The sequence below is a fragment of the Strongylocentrotus purpuratus genome, unplaced genomic scaffold, assembly GCF_000002235.5.
Source record: "Strongylocentrotus purpuratus isolate Spur 01 unplaced genomic scaffold, Spur_5.0 spur5_scaffold_2, whole genome shotgun sequence".
NCBI classification, from domain to species: domain Eukaryota; kingdom Metazoa; phylum Echinodermata; class Echinoidea; order Camarodonta; family Strongylocentrotidae; genus Strongylocentrotus; species Strongylocentrotus purpuratus.
Genome location: NW_022145605.1, coordinates 27,757,442 through 27,782,171, shown reverse-complemented (window position 1 = coordinate 27,782,171; position 24,730 = coordinate 27,757,442). Strand labels below are relative to the sequence as shown.

The 24,730-nt window shown below is 38.1% G+C and overlaps 1 protein-coding gene across 1 annotated transcript; it reads left to right on the top strand.

Moving 5' to 3' along the window:
- Nucleotides 1-4,190: 4,190 nt before the first annotated feature.
- LOC115918833 lies at nucleotides 4,191-24,251 on the top strand. Its single transcript, XM_030992132.1, has 7 exons — nucleotides 4,191-4,300; nucleotides 5,644-5,735; nucleotides 6,752-6,816; nucleotides 8,619-8,733; nucleotides 9,351-9,412; nucleotides 9,985-10,109; nucleotides 23,743-24,251. The coding sequence occupies exons 1-7, from the start codon at nucleotides 4,244-4,246 to the stop codon at nucleotides 24,088-24,090; spliced, it is 864 nt and encodes a 287-aa protein (XP_030847992.1). The 5' UTR covers nucleotides 4,191-4,243; the 3' UTR covers nucleotides 24,091-24,251.
- The last annotated feature ends 479 nt before the right edge of the window (nucleotides 24,252-24,730 follow it).

The window sequence follows — 24,730 nt, the reverse complement described above, 5'->3', positions numbered from 1 at the left end:
AGAACAAAATGCGCATTATTGTCTTTCGAAATAAGGGGGAACCAACAAAAAGGGCACTTACTGGTAAAAAGGGGCACCTACAAAGGGAAAAAAATCAAAACAATATTGGTATATACCCCCGGCCTACATCGTCATGATTGTGATTACACTACCAGGGATGACATCAATATTTGTTTCTTTCTTTACGTGGTACAAGATAAGCAACAAACTTTGCAGTTTGATGTGATGGTCTGAATATTAATTTTCGAGCGAGCGAAGCGTGCGAGCAAAAAATGTAATGTTTGTGAAGTCCCAGTGCGAACATAACATCTTATAAAGAAGACACAAAACAGACCCTGATGAGTATTAAGCACAATCTAATGAAGAAAGACTGAAAAAATTTTTTATAAGTAACATAATTATAACATCTATAAATGCGAGTGAGCGTAGCGAGCAAATTCTAGGAAAAATAATAGAAAAGGGGGCTCTAAGTCGCTTAGGGTTGCATGTTGTGGAGAAAGGAAAAGTAGGCACTTATCAAAAGGGAAAAGGACAGATATTAGAAGGGGCAAAAGGTGCTAGTGTCAAAAAAAAAATCAATTATCAGAGATGAAAATGGCATTTCTTGCACCTGAAAAGGGACACTCAACAGAGATGAAAAAAGGCCCTAGAGAGAAAGGACATGGGGAATCTGAAGGAAAAGGGCATCTATCAGATTTTAATAGGGGCATATATAAGATGTGCAAAGGGGCATTTTGAAAAGGGGGTGGGGCTCATAATATAAAAAAGGAAAAGAGGCACTTATCCGAAAGGAAAAGAACACGGGTCAAAAATAAAAAGGGCACTTATCAGAGGTGAAAAGTGGCATTTAAGAGAAAGGGAAGGGGGTTCTTATTAAGAAGGTAAAATAACACTTATTAAATAGGAAAATGGGCACGGGTCAATGTAAAAAAGGAGATAAGGGAGGAAAGGACAGTTATTAAAAAATAAAATGGGCACTTGCATGTGTACGTCCTATGTAAAAAGGGGCACTTTGGGGAACCTAAAAAGCCTCCCCCCCCCCCCCTCTCAAGCGGGAGTGCCGCTTTTGGCATAATGGGCAAAAGTGAGAGGAAAAAACCCGGAAAACCATGTCATTTCAGCGATATTTGTAAATCACAGGTTTCAAGTTAGAAAAAAAACCACGTTTGAATTTCAGTACGCCAGTGTCTCTTCCTGCTCTTCCCTCTCCTCCTCTTCTTCGTCGAAAAGCATAAACTTTCAAGAACGTCCATAGTCTCAAAAAGTTCAGTTTCGAAAAATGCATGCCCGTCAAATGACGTCCCTCCCTCCCTCCCTTCCTGCACCTCCCTCTTCCTCATCATCATCCTCCTCCCCGAGTCCTCCGAGTCCTCCCCCTCCGCCGTCTTCTCCCCCTCCTCCTCCCCCTCCCCCGCCTCCTCCACCTCCTCCTCCTCTTCCTCCTCCTCCTCCTCCTTCTCCTTCTCCTCCTCCTCCTCCTCCTCCTCCTCCTCCTCCTCCTCCTCCTCCTGCTCCTCCTGCTCCTCCTCCTCCTCCTCCTCCTCCTCCTCCTCCTCTTCTTCTTCTTCTTCGAAGAACAGACCCGTTTTGAGAGCGCTTATATTTAGCCTAAACAATTTTATTTCGAAGAGTGCATTTCGGTCACGTGACTGAAAACATGTCACCTGACAGTTGGTCTGTATACAGTTCATCATTCCAACTATAACTATGTCGTGTTCTTCGCGTTCGGCGCGGGATGGATACACGGATTCGAATAAATTACAAATCTACCATACATGCACTGCAGTCTGCACTGCTCAAATTCAAAGTGTATTTGCATTCTGACAAGTCTGATCTCGTTTTTTTGTAAGTTATTTTCCGGTTGTTTGGATACAACAATGTGTCTTCCTTGTGGTTGTGGCAACATTGTCAGTTTTCTCCCATTGCTGTGGATCGTGGCCATGCCAGTCGTGGGATCGTTTTGTGGACCTGACACTGCTCTCCGATACTCTCTGCTCATGATGTTGTATGCGATTCTGGGGAGTTTCGTAAATAGATTTGTGGTAAGTACCGTACGACGTATAAGTAAAAGTCTACCCTGATATTTTGTGGCATTGTGGGTTTTAATAAAAGCAGACAAATTAGAGAAACAGGAAGTTTAATTGAGCAAAAACCGATAAGAAATTTAAAAAATCATAATTCGTTCCCGCTTTACTAGTTTAACCTCAAGTTAAGTTAACCCCAAAACACCAGAAAAATTCTGAGACAGCAGTCGAGCTTCCTGGACTATCTTCTTGTAGTTTTGCTTAATACTTCATACATAATTAATATACAACAAAGGGCGCGTTCATGCTTGATTTTGACGGCCAGAATCGGGCATCTGTTACGCGTTTAGTTTAAAACACGGTTGCGTCTTAGCTCACTTTTGTAGAATCACCGAAAAACGGCGATCACGATCGCCGATCGTAAACTCACAAAAAGATGCGTTTACAATTTGTAAACGCGTTTAAATGGGGTCAACGCACTGACCTCTAGTGGGTCTACGTAGCATGCACAGTGAAGGTTTGCGAATCCAGCTGGAAGACCAATTAAGGCCACACACTGAGAATTGCCTGGGGGAGCCAGAGAAGTAAGCATGAACACTACATCGTGGAACTGCGATCACGATGAGCGTTTACGATGAGCGTTTCAGATCGCTCATTCTGCCTTCAAAATTTAAGCATGAACGCAGCCAAAGTCTCTCTATCTCTTTCTCTCAGCCCTGTAAATATCCCAGGCCAGGCATGAAGAACTTTGAGCGCTGTGCACTGAGTTTATGCGCTTTCATTGGTAGATCCGCTCGAGTGGCTTCAAATTTAAGTGAGAGAGGGCCTACTCAACTTAAGCGCAACTTACGTTCAATGGCAAAGTCAATACATAATATTACGTCACACCACAGAAACTTTGACATGTCATGCTTTAAACAGGTGACTCAGGGTAAATATGACAATGACCCGGAATATAATATCATGATAAAAATTCATCAAATTACTTGTTATACTTGCAAACTTAAAAAAAAAAATTAAAAAAAATCAACAAAAAAATCAAATCAAATCAAATCAATTTTTTTTTTTTTTTTTTTTTTTGGGGGGGGGGTTAAATTTTCCCTCGGGTCGCGCCACGCTTTTTTAATTTCTTGGCGAGAGGACATAAAATAGAAAAATCAACGTACATCTCATAATAAGTTTCCAGTTTGTACCTTAATATGACGAAAATGAGAATTGTTCTAACTTTAAAAATAGGTAAGTAAGACTTAAACTTAAGTTCAATACTTAAGTAAATACTTAAGTGAAAAAATCATAACAAATAGAGGGTTTGACTGAAATATCCTAATTTTGGTTTTAAAAAAAAAACGGAAAATCGCAAGCTTGCTCGTCACACAAATATCTTATAGCATTGAGTGAATGAAACCTAGCAATAGCCAATAAAAAGGGCCCTTGTCGGCGCCAATTTAGTAAAATGAGGCTGCGACTTGCCGAGATCAGATGAACGATTTGCGCATGCGCTAAATGTAAGCTAAAGTTCTACTAGCCAGGCCAGGTCATCACACCTATCGTATGACTGTATTAAAATAAACCCCCTTTTGACCTTCCTCTGAAGTGAAAGAACCAGCAAATAATAACACAGATTGATCTTATCCTACTGAAGAGCTCCGGTAGACATATCCGATGAAAGCTCTTCACAATTACCAACAGATCACTCGACCCTGAAAAGCAAGTGAAGTGCAACATCGAAAGATATTACGGTAATAAACCTCTCGTTTTCAGGTTCAAATTCAGCACTAACAGTAGCAGTTAGGGGGGGGGTTTGTGCTCGAGCCCTACATTTTGTTTTTTCTTGATAATAAATGAATATAAGCCAGGCTAATGTAGAAAATCTGACGTGCAAGAGCCCCCCAAGGCCCCCAAATTGTCTTCCCTCCCAAAAAAAAACACAACAACAACAACACATTAAATTTACAACATAAAGAGACAAAAAATGTTAATTCCATTTTATAACATTGAATCATAAATTTATCCATTAATTACATTTTTTCTCTCTCTCTCTCTCTCTCTGTTCCCAGAAAATCCTTCTTCCAGTATTCACCATTGCGTTCTTTGTGGTCATCATCTGTCTTCCAATCAGCATTGTACCATACCCACTGGTCTGGTTGTATGGGCAGTTGGTGTGGATTGTGGAGCCGTTGGTCTTGTTTGTGGAAGCGATCGGAGTGATCCAAATTACCATGCAGCTTAGTAAGGAGGTATCGGACCACGTCGATGACAACGGGCCCTTAGCTAAGGTGCGTCTTGCTTAAAGATGAAGTTGAGTTCTGGTCATGCAATTGCATTGTGAAAGAAACGGTGTGGAATCGACCAAAAAAGGTTGATCATCTAGCATATAAGAATTTGTGTGTATTGCAAGCTTCTGGAATCATCAAAATGATAAGAAATTGACCAAGTCTTGGTAAAGTTACAAACACTGTACACAGAAAGATGTATATGGGACTACACAAACACGTGGCGTAAAAATCCTACCCCCCAAGTTTTACGATGTACATGACATATTTAGAATATGAAGGTATTTGAAGAGCTATGCTTTTCAGGGAACATGTCTTATCTGATGTTCTTCCACACTTGCATAATAAGAATGATAACGCTCACAAATTATTTTTCACCTCTTCCCAGAACTCAACCTTCTCTTTAAGAATAGTAATTTAGATAATTTTCATGAAAATATTCACAACTTTTACATCAAGATTTCTATCACAATTCAAAGGATAAATTCTGTGTGATTAGTACTCCATAAAACCCATTGTTGTATTGATTTCACAATAAGGCTTAAAAAAAGAAAGATGTTGTATTGCCCTTTAGGTGCCAGAACCTGGGTCGGTCAGATTTTTTTTTCTTCCCCCTTTGAAGACAGCGACCGTCCCCATAGAAGTTCAAAGCCGGGAACGTCACCCAAATATCACTGTCTTTTACCTGGTGCAGTGCATTGTATATACATGAACATGAGGCCAGAGTCTACTTATTTACGCTAGCAGGATTTCTTAACTAGGGCAGAAGCGGGTGAGAATCTGGGAATAAGTTGATGATTTTCTGCATTTATATCTCATTTAAACAAACATAATACATATTATTTTTTTCTAAAAAAAAGGATTTAAAAAAGAAAAATTATTAAAAAGTCGACTGTAGATTTTAAAATTTGGGGGTCAGTTGCAAAGGGCAATACAACATTTTTTATTTTTTACGCCTAAGGTATCATAAAAATTAATGTTATATTGAAATACAATGTCACCTGTCTATGGTTTATCAAATCAAGTGCAGGCTTTAATTTTCTCCTCTCCAAAAATATTGATGTTGAAAATGCATCAATGAATAAGAAAACCAGACAAATGAAAGAAAGGTTGTTAGTGTATTACGAGCCATACTTTGTTGTGTTAAAAGTACCTCTTTACCAGAGATTTTGGGAACATGAATGAGGTCCGGAGTGGGGGGCCGGGGTTAAGTGCAGAAATAAGGAAGGCATTTCACTTACAATTGCCTATAGATGCCACCTAAAGTGAATTGACTGCATGTATGGCAAAATTGCTTGAATTTAATTCATTTTATGTTTGATTTTGTTCACATTATCTTTATGCAGGGTTTGATAATTGGAACAACAGCCATAGCCTACACAGCTTCATTCATCTTTGCCATCATTATATGCAGGACTGGATCGTGGCCTATTATATAGTGAGATTATTATTATTTATTTGCCCCCCTCCCCCCCCCCCCCCCCCCCACTACCCAGTCCCTCACTCATTTTTGTTTTGGCTTTTCCCTGAGCATATGGACATCCGAATGTGGTTTTTGGCGCATTATAAGGGCATTTTGTTATATATTACAATTATCTTTGAGATTTGTTTTTAAAAAGATGATGAAATTCAAATAGAGTCAAATTTGCTCAAGCTTTAGCGACCACCTGTATAGACTAATCACCTGTCTGCAAAAACGATATTCTTTGTTTCTCTTGAAATTAATTTGCATTGAAACATGTACTGAAGGAACCTGTACTTAAAGACCACCTGCATTTTAATAAAGACCACTTCTATTGTCTTCCTTGAGCGGTCTTTGTACACGGATTTCACTTTGAGCGGTGGGTATGTATAGGTTTAACTGTATTTACATGTATTAGGGTTGACCAGTTGATTAGCAAGCTTATTATTGATGCTTGTAAAATGAGATGTAGGGATCACATTTACAAAGTGCCTAAGTACAGTGTTAAAGGGCAATCCAACCCTTGTAATAAGTTGATTTGAATGACAGCAGAAGAGTAAGATAAACAGAATGGAAAAAGTTTGAAATGAATTCGACCAATAGTAAGGAAGTTATGAATGTTTGAAATATGAGAGTCTATGCGAATCTCAAATTGGTAGTTTGGTCAGTGTATTGTGACATAGGAAGGGGATAACTCTTCCATTTGCCATGTACAAAAATATCACTACTTTCTGTTTTTCTTGTAAGTTCCTTCTCCCTATGGGCACTACTCAAAATATATTATAGATAGCATATTATTATAGAGTAGTTGTCTATTCAGGTTGGATTTCCCTTTAAGAGGTAATAGGTTGGATTTCCCTTTAACCCATTGCTTACTGGAACCTGGTAGTCCCTGTGTAAAGCCTATGGGAATTAGATAATTCAGTAGTCAACGGGTTAAGAGGTAATCTTACGTTTTATATCTTTATTTCTTCTTTTATCCTCATGTCCAGTATGTTAATGGTCATCATTCTGGTTTCATTGGTCCATCTTGCCCTGACCATCAGAGCTGACCAAGGTAAGACAGGAAGCTTATGTTTGTACCTCAATTAAAGTGTTTTAGAAATGGCATGTAGTTTAGTGGTTTAAACACAAGTCTACAGAGGAGAAGGTCATGGGTTCAATTTGTCAGGCTCGTTAGAAGCTTTTTTTAAAGAGGATGCATTTTCATTCATCAAATTTTTTTATATGTGCACATGCCTGGGTGGAAATATCTCTTCAGATGTGTTGCAAAGTCCTTTGACAAGCAAAACAAAAATGGTCATCAGCTTATGGAGTGAATGTTATTATTACTTCAATAAGGGGGATGCAATCGCACCCATTGCCCCCCCCCCCCCCCTCCTCTTTTGATGGGTCTGTTTGTCCAGAAGCAAGGTATTTTAGCTACATTGCTTTTCTCCACCCAGGTTTTAAAATATGTACCCTGTAGCATGCAAAATCATTACGGATTGTACATTATATGGCACCTGGCTGGAATGCTCCCCAGGGAGTGGAGTATGTGTGGACTAGCCTTGATCTAGTGACTGGGGTGACAATGTGCACATATCTGTAAAGCGCTTAGACTGTTAGAGACATTCATAAGCTGTGCATCATACAGTAGCGGAGGTAGTAGTAGTAGAACTAGTGATGGTAGTAGTAGTGCATAAAAGTAGCAGTGGCTATTTACGGGGGAGCACTTGAAGGGGGCACAAAAGAGATGGGTGCAAAAAATTGGAAAAGTAAGAGAAAGGGAAGTAAATGAAGAAATCTTTTGTTCCTCATGTTCAATAAGAATGGTGAAGTGCATAGAATTGGAATTTGAGAGTTTAAAATTTGTAGCACGTCCCTAATAAAGGGATTGGGTATCTTTGTTTCAGATTCTAAACGAAATCCTGGATTTAGCTCATGCTGCAATCATAATTATAAACCTTTAGGTAAGTCAGGAATCCCATGACATTTACAAGGTGATCTCCCGTCTGAATATCAAGATATTTATTTATTGTCACACTTTCTTCTCGTAGAACCCACATCACCCCCATTCTCCAAACTCTTCACTGGCTCCCGGTATGTGACCGAATTATTTTTAAGTTGTTGTTGTTAGTTTTCCATTCATTGTATGACTCTGCTCCTTCCTACAATATCAAGTTGATTGTTAAGTATAAGCCTACAAGACGTCTTCGTTCATCTCAATCCTCCTTATTAGTTGTCCCTAAGACGCGCAGTTCCTGGGGGGATAGAGCATTTTCTCATTCTGGTCCGTCCCTTTGGAATAAGCTGCCACTTAGTATTCGTAATTTAACTACCCTTCATGCCTTCAAAGTTGCTCTAAAAACCCATCTCTTTCTAAACAGTGCTATTTAATCATGTCAATGTAGCGTAATTATTTGTGTTGTTTTAGTTTACTTTATTTTAGTTAAGAATGTTATATTTTTGTGATAGTAATACATGTATGTACAGCGCCATGAGCGTCAGAGCCTGGCGGATACCGGCGCTATATAAATATCCATATTATTATTATTATTATGATAGGAATTCAAAGTTTTCCCCACGCTTTTTATAACACTACAGTCTATTGGGAAAAATGAGTATGGTAAAACCTAACACTCAAAGATTTTTACTTTTTTGAGGCACTTCATGATCATTTTGAAGTGCAATTTTCTTAGGGCTTCAATGTTACACCATATCACAGACGCTGATAACACGAAGGGACGTGCATCTCATATTAAACATTGTTAAACGATGCATTTAAATGTCATTGACGTAGTTATGCTTGGTGTCATGAATGATTTGCTTCTTCTTTGTTCTTGCCTGTACATAATGCCATTATTTTTTTTTCTTCAGGTATCATATCCAATTGTTCTGTAGTGAGCATGTGTATGCTAGGTGCTCTCTGTGCGGGTGTTTACGAGTCTAATCTCATCCACAATCCTCTTCCAGAACCCAAGGAATGGTCAGAGTGAGTGCCAGTCTTCTCTTATCTTATTTTAAAAGTTACGACTAATTGAAGAGAGTGTAGCCTGACGAGACTACGTGTCTTTCCCGTGGCCTGATTTCAGGCCAATCAGGTATAATACAACTACGGACGACGCGACTGAAGCAACCGCATGCATGCAGCATACGCGAACCAAAGTGTGAGGAGAACTTCGGTCTGTTTCGCGAATGCTGACCTTGTAGAGATTAAGTCGCTGACTACCATTAATCAAGTCCATTCGTTTACGTGCAGTTGTCCAAAAGAAGACGTAGATGGCGTTATTAGTATTTGCCTAGCTACACCCCCTTCAAAGTGGCCAGTTTAGTCTGTAGAGTGTCCAGATTCTACATTTGATTTATTAAACTTACAAGCTGATTCAATCATCTTCTATTCTGTATTTATGCAGGCTAGCTCCTATTCTTTGATATGTATCTTACTTGTTTTTTACCATTAAGTTGTTAATATTTTAAGATGTGGGGAAACAATTTAATAAGGGGATTTGTAAAGGTTATGCTGTAGAAGGGTTTGAAAGAAAGTTCATGAAACTGACGGGAAAATAATGTTTTTAAGATGTTGTATTTATTTCTCTTTCTTTCTTACAGTGAATCTTTTAATTATCTCTCACTTTTTCAACTCGTGGTATCTACTGCGACATCAAGTATGAGTAAGTAAACATACAAACCAGTAGAGGATTCTGAGATGAGGAGGGGGGGGGTGGGCATATGCTGTACCCAACTATCTTGTGTCATGGCAGTAAGTACCGGTAAGAGAAAACGTACACAATATTTGCATGCTCTTCTCCCTGGCAAAATTTTAAACACGAAAGGCCATATTGAATTAATGATGTACATGTTCACGTCCCCCCCCCCCCCTTCCCCTCCCAAGCATTCTAGCTCCTCCTTTTTTCTACTTTCTTTAATGGCCTCGGGGAGAACAGTACTCTCAGAGCCTCCTCCCACACACCCCATCTCAGAATCCTCTACTTACCGAACATTGGCGAGTCTTGAAATTTGAAATGCGTTCTCCTGAGTGGTTGATTTTTTCAATTATCCAACCATAATCATAATGGTGAAAAAAACAATAGAAAAGGGAAAATTGAAAAATCGTTAAGACAGTTTACTTTTAAAACTTGTCTCATGAAATTACATTTTTAATCTTGTTTGTAAACTTTATGGTACTGTCAAGGTACTCTTATTTCAGTTATTTCAAAGACTTATTTTGATGAATCTTTTTCAGCCCTTGTAACCAAGGCAACCCGTTTCCTGTACAAGCTTGTCAATCCTGTTCTGATATCTCTCATCGTGGTTCGTACTGTCAGCATCCAACAAGTTATGGGTCTTATTCTCTCACGATTTTATCAGGTCAGTATATATTAGATATTAAAGGCTCCTCTGATAATCTCTCCAGCGACAGTTGACCCAGGCTTTATTTTGTTGTGACATAGAATTAGGATTGGGTTCAAAATAGGTTTAAAAGGGAAGCCCACCCTGATATTAGGTTTGTTTGAATAGAACATGAGAAGTGGTGAAACAGGTCTGTAAAGTTTTGAGCAAAATCTGATTAAAAATAAGAAAGTTATGAACATGAATATTTGAATTTGCCATCAGTCAAACACAGATTAGCAACTCTGTGATGTGCTTTAGGAAATTGTTCGATCATACATGCACCCTAAATATGATTATTGCAAATATGCTTCTATACAACCCCTGTATGAAACAAACCTATTCCGTCATCAATAACTAAGGAAATGAAAGTTTACACAATTTATATACAGAGCAAATTGGAGAGGACCTCGCGAGATGCGTCACAGTGTTGCCAATTTGTGTTTTACACATGACAACATTAAAAATTCATAACCTTCTTATTCTTGTGATGCAGCCTCCTATTTGGTCCTGTGTGCTATAAGGCCCCCCCCCCCCCCCCCAAAAAAAAAAAAAAAAAAAAAAAAAAAAATTAAAAAAAATTAAAAAATAATAATAATAATTTGGGCGTAATATTTTTTTTTTTTTGGGGGGGTGGGAGCAATTTTAAAATCAATTTTATGCATTTTGATCTGCTTTGGCCACTCTCCACCCTCAAGTGTAGTAAATGGGTACCTGGTAGGATTTATTCTTGAATGCTTATAGCTCCTTAGGGCAGCTGGGCTAAAGCCGGGGAAATACTACCACTTTGTAAGCACCTTGAGCATCCCCTGGGATGGATACTTGGGCAATATGAATATAGTTATTATTATTATGAAGATGCACATATTTACTTCATCATGGCACCTCACACTGATGTACAGCATTTTATCATCCCAGGGGAGGGTTTCACAAAGACTAAGATTGACTTTAAGTTAGACTTAACTATTGCAGGCTGTTCATGCCACTTGTTCCTCTAACCATTCATGGCATTGTTTTCTCAAGGGATGTACAAATCGTGGTCATAGATATACAGAATTTTCCTTTTTTTAATAATTTATTATTGAAGAAACAAATAATCTAAAGATCATAATTGAGAGACCGATGGTGAGAGCAACCTGTGGCATGAATGGCCTGCCATAATTAAGTCCAACTTAAAGTGGTTCTTAGTCTTTGTGAAACACCCCCGAGGACATCTTCAGGGAGCTGCTGCAAGGGATTATCATACATGCCAACTGTTCAGATTAAAGAGGAACATTCCTCTTTTTGGGAGAAGATAATTATCATTTTAATGCAGGTGTTCCTCTTCCTGTACAAATTTGTCTGTAGTATTGAATAGGAGAGTTAGGATTGTTCCTCTTTTTTTTTTAAAATAGCATAATTTGTACAGATTTCTGATTTTCAAATGTTGGCATGTATGGATTATAAGCTCTAGGTTTAAGGGTTAGCTATAGTGTTGGGTCCAGGGGTGAAGTTACCCACTTACTGCTGAATTATCTTATTCCCATAGGCTTAAGACAGGGACAAACGGGTTCCCGTAGGCAATGGGTAAGAATTCAGTCAGTGTAGAATATTGACTGTGGAGCAATTGTCCCTGGGACATGTGTAGTACAACCTCTCTAAATCAATTAAAATTAAAATAAATAGATAACAGATTTTAGAAATTCTTTTTTTCACAGAGAAAGAGGTTTGGAAAAATAAAATGGCATAAGGTGTGTGTGCTTTAATTAAAGCCCCTCTAAAGTGTTTGGAGCCCCAAATTTGCTTGAAAAATTTGATAGCAAAATTTCACTCCAATTGTGAAATTGTGTGAAAGAGGATGTCATTAAACACTCAACTCTTCAAAGATTGTCAAAACAAATGTGTGTGAAGATGAATACTGATGAAAGATTACAAAACTTCGGTTTTTTATTGTACGCAGAAGACCTAAATTTTGTATTCTTTTATCAATATTCATCTTCAAACACATTTTATTCTGAAAATCCTTGCAGAAGTCAGTGTTAAATGACATCCTCTTTCACCGTCTATTATACATTCAAAGTAAATTTTTGCCATCAGATTTGTTGGGCTCCCAACACTTTAGAGGGGCCTTAAATTCATAAAGCTTGCCGCTCATAATTCACATGTAGGGGCCGTTGTGGTTGCTATATACACATAGCTACCATTTTCATTCAAATTTGCTGTTCGATTACGTGTACTGCATCCTATCTGGATGACGTGTGATATAAAATGGCTCTGAGTTTTGAAGTGTATAGCGCCCTCCCATGGTAGATTGGTAAACATTGGACAATCTGATCAAGTTGATCACAAGCATGTTGGAAGTGGAAGACTGCCATCTTGTGGTCTAAAATATGTAGTGGTCTGTATACCTGTCTGTGTCTGAGATAATTTGGTTTATATGCAGTGCCATTGAGGGAATGATAAGACCAGTATTTTTCCATTACTTGGCCCATGAGAAACATAAATGTTTCCCTGTTTTAAACCAATGGTTCCAAACACACACACACGAATGAATGAATTGAATAAAAATTAAATTGCTTGTTGTTCTTAAAACCAAAGAATCGTGGGGGCGAGGGGCGGTTATTTTTGCATGCTGTAATCAGTTGCCACAAGACATTCACAGTATTTCAAGTGAGGATTGCATTGTGCCCTCAAAAGTCATCTTTGCAAAATTTCTTTCCAGTAGATCTAATTATTTGTTCCTAGTTGTCTCATTTATGTGAAGTTTATTTTCTCACTTTTCCTTTGCGTCTTGGGCACATTAGCCTTGTGGATTAGGTGCATTATGAATACTCTATATCATTATTATTCAAGATTATATCAAACTGATGCAATCATTTTCACAACTTGGACACTAATAATGATACAAATTATATTCCATTCTTGTTAGTTGCATATTACTTTATTCACCTGTTCATCTAGTCATCTGCAGTTAACAACTAAATTTGTTGGAATTTTTCAAGTACAGTATGTGAAAAATTGATTTTCTCGTTTTGTGTTTCTTGAGAATATGATATATCAAAGCTTACATACAAAAGTATTCAACAAAGGCTCACAGTTAAACCCGTCCACCTTTGTTTCTTGAGTTACGGAAATCTCTTAAAACCTTAAATTTACCAGGGGTATGAATAATTTAGTTGTGAAATTGTATATCCTTCTGAAAGTTGTATAGGTTTGTATTAAAGGTGAAGGTTGTTTAAAGGCCCACTGTAGCTACTTGCTCCCTCTTTATAGAAAACAATGCCTAATCGGTGACCATTGGTCCCCCATTATCCTCTTTTTCTTATGTTAATTGAGAGTTGATGAGATAGCCAGCTGTCAGTGACCTTCCTGGGTGGTCTAATCCCTCCTATAAACTAGTACAGATGGAGTTTAAGTCGATGGTTGTTGAACGATTGTCAATGTTGGATGTAGTTGAAAATGTTAAGTCCTGTCTTAATTCTGCCTAAATCTGTCCTTTATCGTAAACTTAATGGATGTTCAGCCATTGAATTCAAAGCTTTGACTCATTATGTACATGCAAATACTCCACTTTATTTAGATTTCTGAGACGTAATGTTTGATTTTGTTTCCCCCGTGGCTCTAACTACAGACTACATTCCACTCATACAATGCAAATTTGCGCAGACTAATGCAGACACAATGCCCTGTTCAAACACTTGATTTAGCTGTGTTATTTCTATTTCCACTTAAGCCCACTGCCTATGAGCACCAAATGGGACCTGTGTTAAGGCTATGGGAATGAAGGAATGCACTAATCAACATGTGAATTTATAATGAATTTATGTCATCAAGAAAAGATGATAACCAAACCTTCAAATTTAAACAAGGAGTGGACCATATGTAGTTGAACAGTTCTTTTTATATCAATTACTATATGATATTCATCACCAATGGGATAATGTGGGCCAGGTGGGGGAGGAGTGGGGTGGGCACCATGGCAGTGTGTCTGTGGGGAGGGGGTGATCATTTCATCATCCGTTTCTTATATTTTTTAACATCTTATGTTTTTCTTTTTCTCCCTTTGTGAAGGGGGGGGGGGCTTGAAGTCCAGAGTAATTTACCCCTTCAATTAAATAATTTTGTAGTCAAGTGGTATAGGCACTCGATTTGAAATGCAAAGGTCGTGGATTTGATGCTGAGACACAGCACTAATGTCTTTCGGCAAGGCATTAATCTACATTTGCCAATCCATACCCAGGAGAGAAATGGGGACCTGGTAGGATGATGAAAGAATTAGTGTTAGTAACTGATATATGCCCTCAAAATGAACATATGGTAGGAAAAGGAGTAGGAATGGAGATGGTGCACATTATGAGTGAATGAATCTGATGACCGGGGTTATTATATGTAAAGCACTTAGAGTCGGTATTTCGTATTAAACGCTGTATAAATCCAGATTATTATTTTTTAAAAATTCAGAATCGTTCAGAGAAAATGAGTCAAAAACAATCAGGGCACAAGATTGTTTTACTTAACCGTAGCCCCCTAAAATCCCCCCCCCCCCCTGCATTCTGCGCACCATTGACCTTTACATCTAGATACACCACATAAAGAATGCACCACCTTTAGGGTCTCTCTATACATGTACATGGTTACTTTTTATATAGCTCTTAAAAATCATCCATTGTGTTTAATGATTGCTGTCAATACAAAGAAACACAACTGAAAAAACATAAAATATTTTTATGTTATTAAGTTTAGATGAACTACTAGATGAGCTTGATGAACATGTTTTTATGGAGACACAAAGTTTCACATTATATTGCTTGTTATGCATGGCAGGTATTTTAATGGCACATCTTGTATCAACGATGTATTATTTTGTCAATCCATCAAGCAATGATTTATTTGAAACTTTTTATATTTCATTGATTGAAGCCCTTCTGGGAGCATTTAAAGCTCCCGTAACTAGCGATGGAGACAAAAGAAACTTCGAAGATAATTCTGTCGAGATGGGGTAATCACATCCATGCCCCAAGTATTAATGATCAATTAATAATTCCGGAGAAAAGAATAGCTGCTTAATCACGTCTGTTTTGGTTTCACTCTCGGAGTAATTATTGGTAATATATTACAAGATTATGATTTTTATGTCTGCATAGTTTCAAGTGGTGATAGACGAATATTATTAGACTTGTCTAGTGTTTCCTGTATCTAAGGCTATGTTCACATATGGCGTTATAAACTGCCCCTAACCCCCCCCCCCCCCCAAAAAAAAAATAAATAAATAAATAAATAAACAAAACATTATAAAAATGAGGTGTTGTGGTCTACTGGATAAATAAGTTGTTCGACTTTGGATCTGCGGTTCAAATCTCGCCGCGGCAGTTATGTCCTTTGGCAAGACATTAATCTACATTCACCACTCTCCACCTAAGTGTACAATGGGTACCGGTAGGAAGGAATTCCTTGAATGCTGTGAGCGCCGAAATCGGCTGCCTAGCAGAGTCGGGGTAATAGTTGGAGCGCCTTGAGCACCATGCATGGTGGATATGTGTGCTATATAAATATCCAATATTATTGTTATTATTATTAAAAGAGATAGGGGTTGAATGATTCATATACAGGTGTGTTACACCATCAGCTAATAAGGAAAGCCTTCTACAGAAATTGATTTCTTTTAGTAATCCACAATTCCACATACGGTACATCTCACCATTATACTCCTCATGGTTCGTAGAAATGAAATAAATTGAAAATAAATAAATGAATGGAAATAGGGTAGTTGCATGCACCTAAGTCCCCTTAACAGACTCATTTAACTGAATTTTATGATACAGAAATGTGAGGCGCACTGCGTGTTTGCCATTTTATTGTTTTCTCTTCAGTTCTGTTGAGACGGCATTCCGCACCATATGTGGACAGAGCTTTGGATGCTACTTCCGCAATGGTGTCTGTACTTCTTGTTCTAGAGTGTCACACTAGAAGACTCCACCTGCTATTTTTGTGAAAGTTGTTCAAGTTAACTTGCTCAGAATTGTTTTATAAATAGAGTTAAAGATATAGACCGGTAGTGGTAAAATTGCGGTTCAAGGGTTTTGGGTGCAAAATATCCATATCAATATTGTTTAAATATTGCCTTCAGGGGGTTTAGATGGCAACACCTCCACCTAAATTTGCAAAAAAGCAGAAATATATGCCTAGATGTTGAAGTGCATTCGCGATATCTATCCAGTCCGGATCGATATGATAGTTTACCAAATATATCAATTAGTAGGCGGTTTCCCGGCAAAATTTGTACCATCACGTATTAGTCAAAACATATTTTTCACATGATTAGTAATAAGAACTTCCATTTAATTTTTTGAGAGGGGGGGGGGGGGGCGTTTCCAAAACTGGTCTATACCTTTAAAAGCAGAAGAATATTTTCATATTGTTTATTTATATTCCGGGTATTGTTTCAATACTTTCTGTCTGTACCTCTTTCTCTTTCTCTTTCTTTTTCCTCTCTTAACGTACTGTGCTCTCTGTGTCATGTCTCCTTCCCTTATTCTCTCGTTCTCTCCCTCTCTCTATCTCTCTATCTCTCTCTCTCTCTCTCTACCTCTCTCCCTATCTCTCCCTCTTCTTTCACTGTCACATCATGCTATATACATGTATCCGTCTCTCACTTTCCCTTGTCTCTACTTTCCATCTGTCTTTCCTCTCTCTCTCTATCTTCTACCTCTCTCTGTCTCTCTATCTCTTCATATGTCTACCTCTCTCTCTCTCTCTCTTTCTTTATCTCTCTCTATATTTCTCTCTTTCTCTCTCTCTCTCTCTCTATCTCTCCATCTTCTCCTCTCCCCTCTTCTTTCTCTGTCACTTGTTATATCTTTGTCTCTCACTTTCCATCTGTCTTTCATCTCTTTTCTCTCTCTCTCTCTCTCTGACTCTCTCTGTCTCTCATCCACTCTCTCTCTCACTCTCACTCTCACACTCTCTCCCTCCTTACAATGTTTGTTTCATATACTTGTTGTCTTCTATGTTCATTACAAGGCCTATCTATGAATCATCTGCCTATTCTTTTAAATAACCCCTGTATGACTCAGAATAATGTGACAATGCTCCTTTCTTTTCATGATTCAAATAGGACCATATCACTTTTTTTCAATGTTATGCAATGATACACCTTTGGGTTATATAAGAGTGCTATGAATGCCATTATTGTAATATTCTGCCTGCCATTTATGAGTCAAACTGTTCCTGATTTATAACATAAACACTCAATAATTACTGTTTAATGAACGATTAGTCATAGGCCTGTTAGACCATTCCTGAACCTTACCCCATACTGTTCCTTTTATAGTACTATCATGTGACCCTTTAATCCCATTCCTGACTGTACTGGCCATTAAGTTTGCACAAGGATGTCGAAGTTTGTGCTTACATGTGAAAAGGCCCTCCTATATGATTCTTAGTCTTAAACAAGGCTGGATGTATATTTTTTTTTACTTTGTGAATTGAATGGATAATGCTTTACCTAAATAGAAAATTAGAATTGTAATACATTTCCAACTTTGAACACACAACGCCTACATGTATGTATGGACAATTTAAAAACAAAACAAAAGTAACACAACAAACAAACTGTGTAGAATAACAATGCATGGTGTACTATACGTTTGGAGAATGGTACAAGTATTTCTGTCCTAAAACAAAATACAGGTGTGAGTAGAGGTGTGGTGGTCGAGTGGATATGTCACTGGACTGTGGATCACAAGGTCCTCGGTTTGAGTCCCGCCGCGGCACTAATGTCCTTTGGCAAGACATTAATCTACATTTGCCACATTTGACCCATGGCATATGTATTCAATACCGAATGAATGCCATTAAGCTATTACCAACAACAACAACAACAACTTGACCCAGGTGAGGTAAATGGGTACCAGGTAGGATTATTCCTTGAAATTCACTGTGCGTTGATAACGGCTGCCGGAGCTAAAGCTAGGGTAATAATTATGTACTTCATGTAAAGCGCACTGATAAATCTTAGGACAGGAATTGCGCTCTGTAAGTGGTACATATTAATATTGTTATAATAATGAGTGTGGTGCAGATTGTTCCATTGTTGCAATGAAAAATATTAGACTAAACATAAACCCCTGCTAAACATACAGTCTTTTCACACACAGCTAAAATTCATCGTATCTAGAGATGATTAGAATCACTCAACAGTTTTAAACATGTTTATAGACAAAATTTCCCAGTGTGAACATCGTTTATACAATGTTGGGATAGATACGAAGTCGCGATCCATACGCCCCTAAAAGCAGGCTGCAGATACGAAGTTCGTATCTAGAGAGCTTGACATTTTGTGTGTGAAAGGTAAATTCATGTTTAAACGTGTTTAAACTGGATGGAGCGTGCGCTTTGATTGATATGACATGACCTTCAATGCGCAATGGCACTACTGCGCATTTTACGAGCAGTAGTTAATCACGAAATGATTAACGATCGCTCCGAAATTTCTGTGTGTGAAAGGCTCGTGATTAGTTTAAACACGTTCGAAACACGTTTATAGAATTTTAGCTGTGTGTGAAAAGGCTGATAAACTATCAAAGTAATGATTCAGAACCTCTCAATTTGTTGCCAATTGAAGGATTTTAAAGCTTATTTTTCCTTTTTAAAATGCCTGGCATCAAATGCAATATGGTCATGCAAGAAAAATGTCTGGAGTTTATGTAGATATGTTTGCCCTTTATACTTATGTGTCTGGTATATTCCTTAACATTCTGAATCGACAGTTATTGAGCCAAACCACAAAATGTGGGATTGCTGTCCCGAAAGAGTTATAAGAAGATCCACTCCTATCTCAAAGGTATAATGTATGATTTAAAGGCACAATTCATGATCAACAATTTTCTTAAACTTTCCAAACTGCTTTAAAAATACATTTGACTATTTTTGACCACTTCGATAATGACATCAAAAACCTGGGACGTAGACTACGCACCGGTGCCTCATCAAAGGTTTAAAGAAATTGATGGTTGTCAAACAAAGGGAACAAAATTGATGTTTCCTCTTCAGCTGAAGGAACACAACCAAGCCTATTTTGATGTTGTTCTTAGTCTTAAGATAGATATTTGGTCATAAAGTCAACCAGACATGAAACGAAGGCTGATGAATCACTGCTTTGGAGAGACAATTATTGATTTAAGAAAACAAATCAAACTCTAGGCTTAGGTTGGGTTTGTTTGGATTGTAAAGTCTAAACTTCAAGTTTATCCACTCCCCCCCCCCTTTCATCATCATCAGCAGGTTGAGTTAAAGTGCACTTTTGGAATGTGTTATGCTAGTGCCAAACTACAACCATGGTAGTAAAGTCAGGTATTCTGGACGGCAAAGAGTAAGTTTAGAAGGAAGTGAAACATTGGATGTTAGGGAATGTAAAACGAGGTGTTCCTTGAATCATTAGATTGGGTACATTTAACCAAGGTTGTGACAGACGATAGTAAGTTTACTAGTGTTTGACTCAAATGGAGTTGATATAGAGTTTTTTTAATATGATTCTTTTGTTTTTAGCTTAGAGACTTGGGTGGAAAGCGCTTTATAAGCACTGTTTTTATTAATTACTATTTATCTCTCATGTTCACTATCTTGCCTGTATTCTGTACTGGGTTTGTGTGCTGGAATAACTCTTTTATTCATAATGACTCTGTTTGGGTATTATGTTCCTATTTCTTCTCTTTATCTGTAATATTTCTTTCCTTCTCCCACTTCAAGACGGTATTATAGCTCAGTAAAAGAGCACCAGTCACATAACAAAGAAAATACTTGGTTTGAAATATAAAAAAAAGCCACATCTGTTGCCATCTTTAACAAAATTGTTGAAAATGCACTTGTTTTCAGAAATGTTCAAATACTTGGTTGTGAGTCTGTAAAGTAGCACTGTTAGGAGTTTTCTTTTTCACCACGGCACAGTATTCGTTATATAAATTGATCTAATTAATTACTTAGTTATTGATTCACCAGTTTCCTTTGACATGAATCCTCTGTTGCAAAGTCTTCCAGATAGGACCATTGCGTATTTACAAGCGTAATACCTGGATCCTTGGCGGTCAGGTAAAGAAAGAAATGCATGAAGATAATTAATCAACATCACTACCAACTTCCAAGTGTTTCCTCCCCTAGATGCCCTTATTAATTTTTCATACCGTTCGTACCTTGTTTGTTCTTTTTTCGTATTTTTCATGATCATCTTCACGCTAATCATCTTTCCTATTATTCTTCTTTCCTAATTCTTCCTGGCCCCTGACTTTTTTTAAATTTTATATTTCTGTTTGTCAAATGCTCATTCTCCTTTTTATCCTCTTCATAATCCTATTCAATATCACATTGGTTACTTTTACTTCCTTTAATACTCCTTCTTCATAGTTTTGTTTTGTGCTTCATGGCGTGGTCTTCATTGAGAGCTTATGTTAGTTTTATCTGAAAATTAGAACATTTATTTTAATGAATTTTCTTCTTTGAATTCCTTTTATTGAGCAAAAGGGTAATGTAGAAGCAAGTGAATTACTTTAAAGGAGTAATCTATTCTCCATTCATAGCAATCTGTGTTCACTATAATTTCAGTCTACAAAACTTGATTGGTTTTCATTGGAAGTAATTTTTTGAAGACTCCTTTAACACTAACTAGAAAATAAAAGGGATGCCATATTTTGATCAAATGCACATGTAGAGGCTACTTCATTTAACAAAATTGGTCTGGGAGCTGAAGATGATAATGCAGAGATGATCCCTGATTTAAATGCTAGTTATAATGCATGTTATGAGCCAGAAGAGCATTGGGTTAGGGTTAGGTATAACTATATTCAGAAGGCCTGTCTTCGTCTGCTTGAGTTTGTCCTATTTTCAGACTCGGGATATTATCCTGAAGCTCGAAATTGCGTTTTCACCATAACGATATTAGCTCATCGCAAACTAGCTCGGACGGGTGCAAATTACCCTGCTTTTTCCCAAATAGCGGGATATTTTGGAAACAAGACCAAGATGTCTCGGGATATTTTCTTGACCTAATATCCGCTAATTGCAACTGTGGGCTGATGAAGACGCAGATTAATAGCTTATTTTGCGATCGGGATTGTTAAAATAGCGGGTTATTTCACAAACTTGAGCTGATGAGGACAGGCCTAATGATATGAGCATATGGCCTTCTGGGTCTATGCAGACAACATGAAACTACCTCCAAATATCTCCCCAAAGAAAATATAATCAAACAATAATATTCAACTTTTATTTCAATTTCATTTAACATTGAATTAAAATTCCTCCATGGATGGAGTAGTTAAATGAAATGAAATATCCTTCAATCAACTATGACCATCATTTTCTTTCTTCAGAGTGCTGATCTTTTTAGCTTTAAACACTAAACAAATTTGAAGAAGTAATTAACTGTGACCATAGGTGTGTGCATGATAAACAGCCTTTGACACATTCCAATCTCACAATATTGTATCAAAAGATTATGACGTTTGTTCTGTGATTATGGCTTGTGTCAATTTCCTCTTCTTTCTAAGGCCCCATTCACATTCGACGTGGTGCATGGTTACAAACCACCTCAAAATCGCTGCTGTTAAAGATAAAGTTTAGTACTGGTCATGCGATTGCATTGTGAAAGAAACGGTGTGGAATCGATCAGAAAAGGTTGTTCATCTAACATATACATATTGGTGTGTACTGCAAGGTTCTGGAATCATCAAAATGATTAAAAATGTGGCCTAGTCTTGGTAAATTTAAAAGCACTATACACAAAAAGATGTATATGGGACAACACAAATGGTGTCGGGTTAGTACACCTTGATTTCCGTACCTTTCTATGCTCATTACTCAGCCAGTAAACATTTTCTACAAAAATTGTTTGGCAAATGACATTTATTTGTAATCTTGAACATTCAGTGCAAGTTTCATTTGATTCTGTGAGAATTCATTTTCTTTTTGTTACCAGAACTCAAGTTTATCTTTAAAGCAGGACTGCACTACTTGTAGCTACTTGCGCCCTCTATATAGCAAACAATGCCTAAGTGGTACCTGTTGATCCCCCATGGTCCCCTTTTTCTTATGTTAATTGAGAGCTGATTTGATGAGATAACCAACTGTCAGAAACCATGCAGGGAGGTCTAATCCCTTCTGGCCAGACTTGTGCGGTGGGGATTTAAATGAAAATACTTGAACGCAGTTCACTTTACATTCTATATCTAAGAATATACAGGTATTGAAGCCATATTGTAGTAGAAGCGCTATTGCAGAATCCTCTCTAGCGCCATCTCGGGTCAGCTGTAGCAGTATGGTCCCGTGACTTGCTGCTTCCCTAGATGCGCTGTTGGTTCGCACATCGAGTCCTCCGTCTGCGAAGCGAGAATGAGGCATTGGGTTACGCACCTTCGGCAAGTTGACCATGAGATGGCGCTGTGCAGTTAAAAGTACGCTAGGGCAGAAAGTTCATCAGTTCAGTATCGCTTTAAAGTCGGCACACTTAGGGGCCTTTCTTACATGCAGCTTCTCCTTTTCACACCACTTGTCCATTCATATACAGTCAAACCTGTTTAAGTGACCACCTGTCTACAAAGACCACATATTTTTGTTTCCCTTGAAAATGGTTTCTCATTGAAACATCTACTAAAGGAACCTGTCTACAAAGACCACTTTTTGTGTTTCCCTTGGGCGGCTGCTATAGACAGGTTTGACTGTACATGTACAAAAAGAAAAATTATTTTTTATGACGGTTCTTGTTTTGGCAGTTCAGGTTTGGGAGCAAACTGCACCATATGTGAATAGGGCTTTAATAATGGGTCTGTTTTTCTGTCCTTCAAATAAAGGTTAGGTATCAATTTAAATGCTATGCACTATGCACTTTAAGGGCATGATGATGACTCATAGTTGTATTCTTTTGATGGCTACATTCAAGGGACAAATAGTCAGATCAAATGGAGGCCTTGATAGATACACGGATATCCATATGGCTGTCGCAAAAATGAATCTTTGTTTCTTTCTTATATCATTGTCATTTTTGTATATGGCTGTGTTGTGCTTATCCATTGTGGCAATTTTCAGTGTTTATGATTTTCATAAAGTTTACATTAATTCCTTTTACCTTTGGCTGCCCTGAACTTTACTAAAAACTTAGGATTGAAACATGATAATGATCCATTGATAATGATTATTAAAACTCTACAAAAAAGTTTTGTTGTGAATGCTATAGATGGTTTTAAATGGAATAAATCACCCAAAATATTTTGGTCCCTTGGTTATTGGTTTCATGCTGCAACACTATATTTAAAGTTTCAGAAAAGTATCAGCTTCAAATTATATTTCTGTAAGAGATATTGTGCAAGTTTAATCATGCTTTCAGTGAACATTCGAGTGACTTGCAAGTACATGTAGACCCATACTTTCACAGCACAACAGTTTGCATGAAAGTAATGGAACTCAATGGGAATTTGTTTTTGCTTCATAATCTTTGAATATTAACTTATAGAATGGTTAAGAAATGTGTATATATATATATTTTTTTTTTTTTGGGGGGGGGGGATTGTTTATGTACTTATCAGCTGTACAAACATATTTTAAATTGACTGTTCCCTTTAAATTGTCTAAATTTCATCCTTCTCAGTACATGCTGGACGATGAAGATAACGAGATGGAGGAGGAGTCTTATCTGGAGGATGTCGTCGAGGAACCTACCTGTCTCCCGGGCGTACCAGCCTGCTTGGAACCCTCTGCCCTCCCCACCAAACTCTCCCTCATCTTCGTCTACACCCAGCTGGTCATCCGGACCATGGCCCTCTCCGGAGGGCATCGTCCCTACCGGTCCCTGGTCCCGGCGGGCCTCCAGGAGGTGATGCTGAGTGGTGTGTGGCACCAGGTGGGGCTCTTCAGGATGATGCAGATATGCATCCTTGGGTTGGTCTATCCATATAAGTTACACAGAGAAAGCGTAGAAGAAGATGAAGACTGGTGAAACTCGACCCCTGTTACACCAAGATAAATCTGACCCTGCATGGCCTGAGCTAGGTGTACCTGGACAACAGGTCAACAACAATAGGTCCATGGTCTAAGGCTGGCCCCAGATAACCAAGTTACACAGAGAAAGCGTAGAAGATGAAGACTGGTAAAGGATGACCCCTGTTAAGGCCCGGTCCCACTGCACTTACGGATGCAAAGAGGATGTAAAACGTAAAAAAATCTTGCCATCCGTTGGAAAACCGGTGGAAAACGCTATGCATCCGTTGTGTACTCATTGCATACGTGTTTCATACGCTCTATCCATCGAGCATCCGTCCACTGTGATTTCATCCGCGCAAAAAGTTTTGAGCTGCACAAAACTTTTAGAACGGATGAACTTCCACCGTGTACGATGTAAATCCGCGACAAATACGAGCAACAAACGTTCTATGTCCGTTATCATCCGTTAAACGTCCGCTGTATCCTCTCTGCATCCTCTGGGCATCCTCGCAACTCACATCCGCTGCAGCTGAAAATGGAAAGAGGGAGGAAAGATAAGGTACATGGAACGTCTATACATCGTTAGTAGCACGGAAATAGAAAGGATGTAAGCGTATGCATCTCGTATGTAAAGTATTGAAAGCTGTCATCCACTT